General features: G+C 34.2%; 1 protein-coding gene and 2 long non-coding RNA genes across 4 annotated transcripts; 2 read left to right on the forward strand and 1 right to left on the reverse strand.

Moving 5' to 3' along the window:
• Positions 1-1,030: 1,030 nt before the first annotated feature.
• On the forward strand, positions 1,031-7,691 carry LOC111639158. Its single transcript, XR_002759020.1, has 3 exons — positions 1,031-1,316; positions 5,328-5,882; positions 7,556-7,691. It is a non-coding gene; the product is annotated as an uncharacterized LOC111639158 (long non-coding RNA).
• LOC111639159 lies at positions 1,329-5,097 on the forward strand. The gene is made up of 3 exons (XR_002759021.1): positions 1,329-1,865; positions 4,601-4,861; positions 4,960-5,097. It is a non-coding gene; the product is annotated as an uncharacterized LOC111639159 (long non-coding RNA).
• On the reverse strand, positions 4,851-11,051 carry LOC111639155 (serotriflin-like). Of its 2 annotated transcripts, none has more exons than XM_023384957.1 (7): positions 10,897-11,051; positions 10,549-10,806; positions 7,537-7,755; positions 6,323-6,417; positions 5,308-5,396; positions 5,120-5,227; positions 4,851-5,027 (listed from the first exon to the last, which is right to left on the reverse strand). In XM_023384957.1, the coding sequence occupies exons 2-7, from the start codon at positions 10,795-10,797 to the stop codon at positions 4,951-4,953; spliced, it is 837 nt and encodes a 278-aa protein (XP_023240725.1). In that variant the 5' UTR covers positions 10,798-10,806; positions 10,897-11,051; the 3' UTR covers positions 4,851-4,950. The 2 variants fall into 2 exon arrangements, with proteins under 2 accessions (XP_023240725.1, XP_023240726.1); XM_023384958.1 differs by having other exon boundaries at positions 10,549-10,809; positions 10,897-11,042.
• Between the last annotated feature and the right edge of the window lie 892 nt (positions 11,052-11,943).

Genomic DNA, 11,943 nt, shown 5'->3' on the forward strand with positions numbered 1-11,943 from the left:
ACAACCTGGCATAATGCAGTTATTCAAGCTACCGGGCATGGTTAAAAATTAAGATAGAATCGGCTCAATTATTCAATATTACAGGATCTGATAAGTAAAAAATTTTCAGAGTCCTGCCACAAATAAGCTATGTATTGATTATTGACTTGTTTGTTTTGTTATGGCAACGCAACTCTTTGGCGATCTGCCTTCCGGGAGGTCTTTTTAAGGGAAACTGGCCCCTATTTAGGCGTTACAGACGTGGAGAAAACCCGTAAAACTCCACGTGGCCAGCCCGTCCGAACGAGGCACAAACCCACGATCGAACGACCAGACAGTGTTCAGGGTACGATGACCGCTTGGCCACTGGTGGACCTCATTTTTTATTGACAATTTGCGACATGCCATAACGAACAAAAATTTAAAAAAAAAAAAAACTAATAAGTGGGCTTAAAATGAATAAATACAAATGCATTCTGACAGTTTATGAGTTAATTATACTTTTTATTTGCAAAATTTCCTCAACCTTAACACAAAATAAGAAAAAAGTGAACTTGTAAGAAATTAAAAAACAGCCGGATTCCGGGATAATGCTACGAAAGTAGTGTAATAAATATTTCTGCCACTTCGAGCGCTGAAATCGCTTTGCAGCGTAAGTTTAGTTTGAACATAGGAAAAGTCGGCTATAAATATTCGAAATTTTCTCGTATTTAACTTTGTTATTGCTTTTTCTTTTTAAAGGACTGCTTATAAATACTACTTTAATTCGGTTTTGAACATTATTTATTCGTAAATATCATTAATATTTATATTTATTTGTTTGTTTCTTTACTACTAGGTGCATAAATAGACACAAGGCATTTTTTAATGCCTTGTGTCTATTTATGCACCTAGTCGTGAAGAAACAAACAAATAAAGGAAGACAAGGTCTCGAAAATACATTTATATTTATGGCATTATTATTTTTTTATAGTGCTGAATTAATTGCTAAAAAGTTTAAATAACATCAAAATTTTTTTTTATTTCTTATATAAGAAATCGAAATAATGTTAAAGTATTGTTTTCCGAAACAATAGAATGCTGTCGTTCTTGTGATTGTTTGTGAAGAATTACTTTTTGTAAAGGTAAAATTTTCATTTCAAACAAAATGTGGATCGGTTTGCGTGACACTTCGGTCGTTATTGGAAAATTACATAAATTCTAAAATAGGGAACGAATATCTGCTACAATATCGGATCACAAGCCATCTTTTATCTAGATTTTTAACTCGAAAATATTGTGACTTTCGCCAGACACTCCAATTACTGTTCAATTTATAAATTCGAATGTCTGACAAGGTAAGTGTTGAAGGCATTTAGTGCATGTCTGATTCTAACGGTAATTATTCTTAATATAAAAGAGAAAAGGGACACGTGAAAGGTAAAGATAACATGGAGATAGGAAAAATATGTGGTTTCGAGACAGTGTATTTGTCTATCCGCCTTAAAGTGCAGATTTAATCCCGATATCTCGCATGTAATTTTCTATTTGTGAGAGATAAGTAAATACGTAGCCAACACACGGAAGACTTCACTTGTTCTTAGGTAAAGTTTTAATAAAACTCTCCCAACAGCTGCTCCTGAAAGATAAACATTTTTGTCGGATGCTTAATCCCAAATAAAGGCTTACGGAGTAATTGTAATTCCTTCTGATTCATTGATTTCATAATAGTGTGAATTTCCATTTTCGGTTCAGGAAAGTTGTTACGTGAATGAAAAGTGGATCTTTGAAGAATCGTCGTCCTCTAAGGAAAGGAAGACGAAATCCGCAAAATACATTCGGAGGTGAAATCCATTTACCTAAACTTGGAACGAATGCGATTAACGGAAAGTAGGAAGGACAGAGCGGTAGTCCCATATCATAATGAATATTAATAGCTTAAGTTTTCCATTTTTTTGCTTAACTCTACAAGGTTTAAAATGCTTGTGTTACATAAGCATTTTAAAATAAATCTTGAGACCGACTCATTATTATTGGGTTCGAATGGATAGAGGGGAAGAAAGAGAACAAAAATCATTATTGGTCGTTTTATTTATGATGACCTCCCGCGCGATCCAGTTTTTCTCTCTACTTGCTACACTGTCAAGCAAGTAGGATTGATTTCTGGATAAGAAAAAAACCACCAGAAAGTGGGTGTCACCTTGACGTGGTTTTATGGCTTAAGTGTGAAAATTTTATGATAATTATGGAAATAGAATTTTGCACAAACCAAGAACACCCGACAGCATTCATTTTCGAGATTTCTAAGGATATTTCAGTGTTGTACCGTGAAGAATCTGAAGCGCTGTTTCGATTAACATTTCCATATAGCAAGAGAAAATGAATTTCTCCTAGCATTTTGGGAATAACTAAACGAAATCTTCATATATGGCGATGCTACGCTCGATGTGATTTTGTCAATTTTGTAAATCTTATAATCGAGATGGGTTGATAATAATAATAATGAGCGCAGAGCCCAAACGGTTAGAAGTTGAAAGTTGAAATTTGGTACACAGTTAGGGTACGTCACGAGAACGTACACTAAGAAGGGATTTTTCGAAATTCCTCCCCCCCCGGGGGAGAGGGAAAGGATTAAGGCTTATCCTAAAGAACTCAGCTTCTACTGCACTATTTTAGATGCAATTTTTTTATTTTTAACTGCGTTTTAGTAGGGTACCATTAAATATGGTACCCTATTACGTGGGCATAAAAGAAGTGTATTCCTTAACAATGGAAGTGTTAAGAATGAAAGTGTTAACAATGGGGAAGTGTTAAGTAACAATGGAAGTGTTAAGAGAAAGCGATGTGCAAGACTTACAGGCTCAGATGAGGTTTTTGCGGTTTTGAGGGAAATCGAACATATTTTTAGACCCATCTAAAAATTCTCTAATTAGTCTGGCTACAGGGGGACCTAATTCTTGAATTCTGTGAAAACGAGTAAGATTGGCTATAAAAAAAAAAAAACACCCTGTTTGCTCTTTACGAGTTTGAATATAGAGTTTGGATCTTTGCAATTGTTAATTTCTTGTGTTTATTCTTTAGACATACCGACTTTCATGTCTGACTGGAACTTGACATAATAACATTTTTGCTGATCGAATTTATTTCGGGCATTTTCTTGATATGTAATACAGTCAGGGGTGAATCCTGACCAAAATTTTTGGGCATGCTGAAAATTGTAATAACAATAATAGGCCTATCTCTAGCACTGAACAATAGGCGGAAACGTTATTTGGCGTGAATAAAAAAGTATGGACTATTATAAAGTCCGTTATATCTACACAGGAAATATATGAAATAATTCCCTATATAGATCAACCGCTGTACACAATACATGTATGCTGACTGGATACCGCAAGCTTTCCATACAATCTGGCCGTATTAAATGCTTCGTATGACGTCATGCGACCGCACTTCTTTGCCTTTATCAATCCGAAAAATAAGAGGTTTACTTATAAATATTATAAGAACTGTAAGATGTGAATATTCAGATGAGGTATTTTAACTGTTGATATCATTAAATGTGAAAAAAATAATGCACAATGATATTTATTTACCAAAATAAAACTGTATTTAATACATGAACAAATACAGAAAGAACTGACTTCTGTGCTACAGAACATGGCGAAGATCGACAAACAGCATGGAAAGAAAACGCCTCCGGCAACGGAGATGAACACAATACAAAATTCACATTTCTTGATACACAATCCTATGCCTCGAACAGCAACAGTACTAAATATGTAAGGATTCATATTTACTACTGTTATACAGTAGTAAATATGAATCCCTACATACTTACACTGTATATCCAGTTTATGTAATCACATGACATCGAACTTTTGAATTTGACAAAATTCTTTTTCCTTAAACGTTCGTAAAAATCTACCAATGAGTTGTTTAACTTTCCCAACAACATTTAAAACTACGTGTGGCCCCATCCGTTATAATATTTTCTTTAAAAAGTTGTTATGTTTGTAATTACAGTAATTCCAAATAAGAAACGAATTCGGATCATCTTGTCAAAAGCGCAATGCAATTTCGTATTGCCACTCATGGCCGGATGGTCGAGAGGTCAAGGTGGCAGCCTACCGCTTTGAGGGACCTGGGATTGAATCCAGATAGGTTGAAAAAGCTCCAGGAATTTTTCGGGATTGGTCCGACCAGATATGTCGGGCCTGTCTCTTACCACCCGACCGCCCTATTATGGGTCTAACCGAACCCATAATGGGGCTTGCTAAAAGATGCCCTCTCAGTGCCCACAAGGCGAAAAGAGTTAAAAAAAATCAACTGGAAAGTCGCTTGAGATTTTGAACAAGGGTGCTGTGGGGTGTTGGCTGCGCGCTGAGATTTTGAATACGCCCATTACCCAGTTTCTGGCTATGGGCGTATTCAAAATCTGGCCGGACATGGACAGACAATCATTTGCCGCCACGGAGGAGGCTATCCTTGTGTCTGCCGCCCACAGAGAGGCAATCCAAAGAAAGAACAAAACACATGAACAAAGCAATCGATGCCAGTTGTTGTTCAGTTATGTTCGTTTTTCGCGCCCATTTTCGTTAGGCGTGTGCAATGTTTTTTTTTTTTTATTTCGTTATTTTAGGCATGTACAATCGCGCCATTGTACATTATCACTTTGTCGCCACTGTATCTCGAAAACAATGTCGTGGATTTCCATTTTTTATTAAAGTTTTAGATTCCTCATCGCAATTAATGGAAAACGGCAGTTTAATCAAAATCGATTCACCAAGTTTTAAGAACGATATTGATCCTATAAGCCACATAAAGAGATTTCGCTAACGCTCTTCCTCAAATATATTGCAAAGGTTCATTGCATTGACAAATTAATCAATTACTTGAGAATGTAACTTTATTAGTATATTTAAAATATTAAAATTAACAATTTTTACTGAATTTTGCTTTACATATTTAATTAAATTATATTTGTTAAATTTATAACAGTAATGGAAACAGTAATCCTAATAAGAGCAAGGACGCTATATGGGCAATGGGTCGATTTCCGGATCCAGCTGCAACACAATTACATTAAGAAATAAATGTCAGAAAGAAAATTTAGCAAAATATATATTGATTTGAAATCCATAAAAAGAAATTCACTTACTTGTAGCATTCTTTCCATTCATGTCATCTTTGCTATCATTTCCTTCATCGTCATCTATGCTTTCTTTACAGGCGAATATTTCTTTGGGAATACTTTTATCCATTTTAACTATAAAGGAAATTTGGAATGTTTTTAGTCTAAAATATAAAATAAACCAAAAAATTAATATAATCACAAATTATATTGACCACAGAATCCTTCTTCACAGGTAGAATCACTTGGACAATCGGCACAGGCCTTTCCTACTTTATATGGTTGCAAACCTAGATCTGGAATACTAAACAAAACAGAAAAAAATAAATATTAAGAAAATTTTAATAATACATTAAATTAATATTCGTTTTCATTAACTCCGTTAATTATTAAGAATTTCACATTATTTATTCTAAAAGTCTAAACATATTAAAATCTAAATATGTGAATTGTGTTTCTATTGAAGCAGTAATTACGTTGTTGAGACATAACAATGCAATACAGCATACATACAAGAATGACTTTGGCCATACATGAAGTGTTTAGCCAGCGAAAAAGAGGGTAAGGGAAAGGAAGAAGAGGAGATAGATAGTAGAGAATGGTAGTATCCCTCTGAACGGCGTACGTTTGGCTACAGTACCCTCTACGTTTGATGCTGGCGTGAAGTTTTTAGGCTGCAAGGCCGCAGTATCTCCAAAACATGCAGCTAGCCTGTTGGTGATATATTCAATAAGTATTGTTCCATGGATTTATGCATTCTGCCACTGGTGGACACGCAGAGAGAAAGGAGGTAAGAATAAATAGGAAATATGGGGGTTACCCTAAAAGTTTTGCAATACAAGAAAACCATCCATAATGAATATTTTTTAATAATAAACTTCAATAATTCGTGTTTATTTTTTTTTTAAATAATAAACTTCATATGACACATTATGCATACACAAATTTCATCAATCTCCTTTGACACACAGGATGAAATCGATGCTTCTCTGACAGGGTATTTTAATAGCTTTCCATAAAGTGAGTGGCTTCATGATTTTGATCTTTGGAAGGAGCGACTACATAAGCCAGAGGAGAGTACTTTAAACACAAAACAAAAATATTTTGTTTCAGGCCTTATAGTATTCTTGTATTGCAAAACTTCGCCAAGTAAAACTTTATTTTATGACAATATATATATATATATATAGGAAAAATATAGGAAATAAAAATATATTAATTTGAACTCACGGAGGATAAAAATTGCATATCATAAAATATCCCTGTTTAAAATTCTTGCACTTCGATTTTGAACAACCAACTGCGTAACTTTCGGCCCACATCAGCTAGTAATTTTAAATTTAAATTTATTACAGTAAACAATATTTATGAAATTTAACATTAAATGAAGGCTCGCCTCGAATAATGTTGCAAGTTCCAAAATAGCGTTTTCAGATAAATCGGAAAACCCCTAAATTGCACTGGAACGGTTGAAACAATGATTTCAGTTAACTCTCTTGTAACCGATGTTCTCATTTCTCATTTATGATATAGCATTTTATAAGTTCCATGTTTTAGGGTACTTACAAGAAAAGTTAATAGGAAAACGTTGCTTATGACGCAAGTCGTGTGTGAAAATACTTTTATTTTCAGATTGTCAAATGAAAAGTTATGTTTTATTTCAATTTAATCAGTATTATTACATCAGATTTTAGAGATCTGTAAAAGTCTGCATTTTCTGGACTCAGAAACTTGTACATGAACGGTAGGTTCATCCTTCTTCTTGACACTTTTCATTGGAAGCGGCCTATTGTATGCACATGGCAGATAAATGTTCTGGAGGCGATAAAACGATTCAGAACTTCATTGTATGAACGATTTCTCGTCGAAGGCAGTAAGGAAACTGCATCTCATGGCTGTAAATCATCTTGGGGCATCTTATTCTAATGACAGCAGGGGTCATTTGAACTCACATCGCCCAGTAATTTTCAGATGCTTTGTCCTCAGTTATGTCATTCTTCTTTATATGCTCCATGCTCAAAATTCGCGCTAAGGCGCTTGCAACGTTTTTCCATTACCTCAATCGGGTGCTTACAGCTGGCTTAATTTTCCAGTGTGTAACAAATATTCATTTCTTGAGTCCTTCTGCAGTTTCAATTTGAGGGTTGACGATGCCTTCTTTTCTAAATTTTGTATTCACGATTCACAGTTCTGAAGAAGAACGCCTACTAGTCCGCAATTTTCTATGCATAAACAACGTTTTTCCATAAAGTTGGTAAGACGTAATCATTTTTCAGGGTAAACCAGTCGGATTTTTTTAATGGCTCTGCGAAATGAGCAACGAATTGTATATTCGTTACATCGTTTCGCAGAGTACAGTTTATTATAAAAATTCAATTTGGCTATTTTTGTCGCTTGCAATGTTATTCAACGCAAGTCTTCAAATATAAAATTCTAAAACTTACCACTTTGTATGAATCACAGATACCATTGCAGGTATTGGTTTTGTAAGTATAATTAGAACCATCTGCCCAATCATTTATTTGGCGAAATTGATCGAGGAGATAATTGCTGATGATACCTCTATTTTGACTGAATTTCTTCTTACACGAAGAAGGACCGAATTCCATTTTGCATTGATCGCTCCATTTCTTAGCGATACTCGCTAAGTTTTCATTCCATTCCTGTAAAGTTATTAAAGATCATAATAAAATTACATTTCTCTTTATGTACACACACACAAAAAAAAAAAAATATATAATAATTTTGTAAATTATTTCAAGCGCAGCAATCAATGTGACTTTGAAAGGTACACTTCAAACTTTCTTCTCGAACAATAGTATTATTATAATTAAGGCAATATTTTATAGGGTCTCTGTTGAAATCATCCCCCTTAAGAAATTACAATGGTACATGATCATAAAAATGTATAAAAATCAGTTAACGTCGTTATGAATGAAAATAAACGAAAAAAAATATATAATAATTTATTGAAAAATGTCAAACGGATGTTCACTTTCAAGTGATTGAAAAATTTTTAAAATCAACTTTTCTNATGAAACGAAATAAAATATAAATAAAAATATATGTAAGGAAAATAGAATTTGATGTAGACTACGCATTGATACTTAGACGGTGTTGGTAACTCCCTGTCGGTTTAAATGACGGGGTCTGCCTTTCTTGGGAGTCTACTGCACGTGTATATGTTAATTAAACTATTAATGGTATGAGCTAAACCAGTGTACGGCCACTATGCCTCTGATTTTGTTCAACTCTTTCAGTGCAGTGGATATGACGAGGGTTCTGAAAGCCACCGTTTTATTCCTGGGTGGATCATTCTAGCGGCTGGGAATATATAGAGTATGGGATGTTATTTTAACATATACACTTGTGCGTAATCTCCCCATTTATAAGAGTTGTGTCTAGATCTAGAAAGTGTGCCCTATTTTTATAAATTGGTATAGGGCTACATTTAATCTGTATTGATTATTGTTGATTATGTTGACAAGTTGTCTACGTCTCGCTTTGTGATCCATATAATTAGTACGTCATCGATGTAACGCTTGTAGAATAAAATACTACTCTGTATTTCGGGAATGACAGTATTTTTCAAATCCCTTAGTATGAGTTTTCATAGTATGTCTGCCATGAGACTGTTCATAGGGACAAGCTGTTTTGAACATACACATTTTCTTCGAATTTAAAGAAAGACGTGTAACATAATACAGTAATTTTATTATTTCTATCAATGATTAGAGGTCTATGCTCAACCCGTTTATGCGTCTACTTAATTCCGATAGTAACCGGCCATAGCAAAATTGGAATTTAATGGAAGGGTATAAATTTTCATATAATCCAATACCGTGATGTACTGTACTCTATCTACTGTAACTCTCCGACTAACTGCGATGGCTATTGACGCATAAACCGGTTTTCTATATCTGAGCTTTTAGGAGCCTGAATATGTATTTCTCTAAAAAGTCGTTTGGAATGCACATTTCTCGACTACTGGACATAACTGTTGACCTGGCTTGTATGTCTTAGCGAACCAGACAAGTATAGGTATAGCCTGCGAGAGCATGCTTATCTTTTTAAGTGATGGGAGTTGGTTAGCTAACTCGGATAGAAATACCTTGATTACACGTCTGTGTAAAACAACAGCACGCTTTTACGTTACGCAATCCGTATCTTGTACTTGCGTAATAACCATAAATTTGGATTTATCTGCTTCAGTAAAAACTAAAGTAATTCATTCTTTGCATTCTGGAATTGATTACCATTCCTGACTGTTTTTGATATGTTGGTATACTAATATCAATGCTGCTTCCTTTCTATAGGTCTCCTTCTCGAGTTCATTGAGTGAAGCGAGTGGATTTTTCATCTCGCCTATGACATTTTCGACCTAAGTCGGTTGTGAACTGTAAATGATGAGCCATTCTTTATGGTTTAGACTAAGCATTTTGAGGAATAAGTTCATCTCAACATATCTGATTAATATGATAAGTTTATTTCGAAGTTGTCATTTACACATCCAATTATTTCATCGTTTGATTGTACTTTTTTCTAAGATTGATCTCCACTCTGCTTGTAAAGCTGCTACTGCTTTGTATTAGCTTGTTGGAGTAGGGAGGAGGAGGATCAGTATGTGTTATGGAAACCTTTTCATAAGTGTAAAACTTTTAGTATTGCATATTTAGCCGTCTTGTTCTTCGCATAATTTTTCTCATGCACTTACCGGTATTTCTAATCTTTCCTTGCATGGATACACAGTTTTCCGAAAGCTTGATGTTTCAGACTAAGGAAGGATATATTTATTAAGTTTACATTTTTGGAGAAAAGTTAACGCTGTTCATACTATTTTCTTTGCTAACTTAAAGTACTCTTTGGATGACAATGTAATCACATTAATAATAATACTCATAAACTGAAGTTTAGTATAAAATGTAGGCTAAACAGTTCTAGCCTTTTCCAATAACGATATTTTATTAATCAAACTAGAACTAGAAGAGACTAGAACTGTTTTCATTTATACAATATTCCAGTTTATGAGGCTTATTATTATCTTATTTCGTTCATATTACTCTATGAAGCAACACGTCTCATAAATATGGTAAAGCCGATTACGGACAATGCCATAGTTATTTGAAGAAATTTGTCATTTCACAAATTCGTCTTCTTCTTCTAGTCTAAAATAAGTTTTATGCTAATAAATAAAAGAACAATTTAAAAAAAATTAATTTTATCCGTTATTAAATGAGATAAATTTATAAAACGTTATATACGCGTATAATTAAGAACTATAAAAATTTTTTAATGAAACGAGTCAAAAGATCTAAGACAATAGAAAGGATTTCGCGCCCGCTTCTTATAACCGAATTTCTTAATTATTTTAAAGTGGGCCAATGGCCGAGCGGCCGAGATGGCATCCAACTGCTTTGGAAATTCTGAATCGTCCGGGATCCGTCTGGTTAACTTACCATTCTCATTAGATTTGAAACTTGATTATATCGATCTCGCCCTCTGACTGAATTGATCAATTCTAAAATTCCTTCTTCTTGTTCCGTTGTGAATCCACTGTGTTCCGGGTGTTCCGTTGAATCTGCATCTTGGTACGAACGTTTATTGATACCCTCAATTCTATAATTTTTGTAAAAATTCTCTTCTTTCGCAGAAATGTCCACGGACAACAATACCAAAACCCAGAACTTTAACCACTTTCTAATCATGTTTCAAAACTGCTAAATAAATTTTTATGTTAATTAAATTTATTCAAGTAGATTAAATAAACACTGTTTTTCAATAATTTAACATTTAACACACTTTACCGAATCGTATATAAATTGCTTCCAGAAGGGTATCGAAATCGAATGATTATTTTCCTTCGAATAAAGTTTGAATTCGTGGAATAACTCGAATTCGAAAATTTTATATTCAATTAAAAACGGAACGTTTCGATCCTTAATGCTATTGGACTTTGACGCTGATACGTGTATAACCAGAAGTGTCATCATCAAAAATTTGAATTTCTAAATAAAAAATGAATTTAAAAAATTCAGTTATAAAACATAAGACTAGTGAAACCTTACGTCTTTTTTTTTTTTTCTTTCCCAATAATGGAGAAAACAAGTTGGAAACAAGTTGACTAATGTGTCAGAAGCTAGAAGAGTGATTTAAAAAATTTAATCCAAAACGCATTGCAGTTTATAAAGGATTTTTAGTACATTTCAGAACTTTCACACATTTCATTCCTAAAGGATTTTTTAGTTCATTTCAGTACTGTGAATAGATGAGAAAGAAAATTTCGTGCATCAGGAGTTGGAAAAGCAAATAGAAGATGAACCTCGCAGTAATCGATCAGTTTATGTGGTTGATGAGAAGCATTGAAAGCTCGTAGACAGATTGATTCAACACTTGAGAAGACGTGTGTGTTGTGTTTAAAAATTTACTGAGCTTATAATCTAACATTCAATTCAATTCACCATGGATGATGAAGGATTCAATTCACCATGGATGATGAAGGATGCAGTGAGGTCGTGGATCAAAAAAAGACCGTCAGAATTCACCGTTCACCGTTGGAAGAAACGTAAAATTGTAAATGGTGATTTTTTTTAGAAGTAAATGTACTGTCTTCTAGCTAATAAAATGTACTTTCATATCTTTTACTTTCCCGGATGTTTTCTAAACATAACTAAGGGAAAGTACTGAAGTCAGGCCGGATGGCCGAGCGGTCAAAGTGACAACTTACCGCTTCTGGGGAACCCGTGATCGTAATCCGAATAGCAAGTCCATTTTTGTTCTGCCAGGCCCACAATGGGGCGGCCTGGTAGTGAGAGATGGGGGCCGACATATCCGATCAAATCATCCCGAAAAAT

Source organism: Centruroides sculpturatus, unplaced genomic scaffold (assembly GCF_000671375.1).
Source record: "Centruroides sculpturatus isolate CEXI.00-Female unplaced genomic scaffold, Cexi_2.0 scaffold1206, whole genome shotgun sequence".
NCBI lineage: Eukaryota > Metazoa > Arthropoda > Arachnida > Scorpiones > Buthidae > Centruroides > Centruroides sculpturatus.

Excerpts from the sequence above, each read along its gene's own strand:
- LOC111639155 (XM_023384957.1), bottom strand. The coding sequence starts at position 10,797 with ATGATTAGAAAGTGGTTAAAGTTCTGGGTTTTGGTATTGTTGTCCGTG. Across the intron at positions 5,228-5,307 it reads CTGTGAAGAAGGATTCTGTG|TTAAAATGGATAAAAGTATT; the intron begins GTCAATATAATT and ends TTTCCTTTATAG. Across the intron at positions 5,028-5,119 it reads GAATGGAAAGAATGCTACAA|CTGGATCCGGAAATCGACCC; the intron begins GTAAGTGAATTT and ends ATTGTGTTGCAG.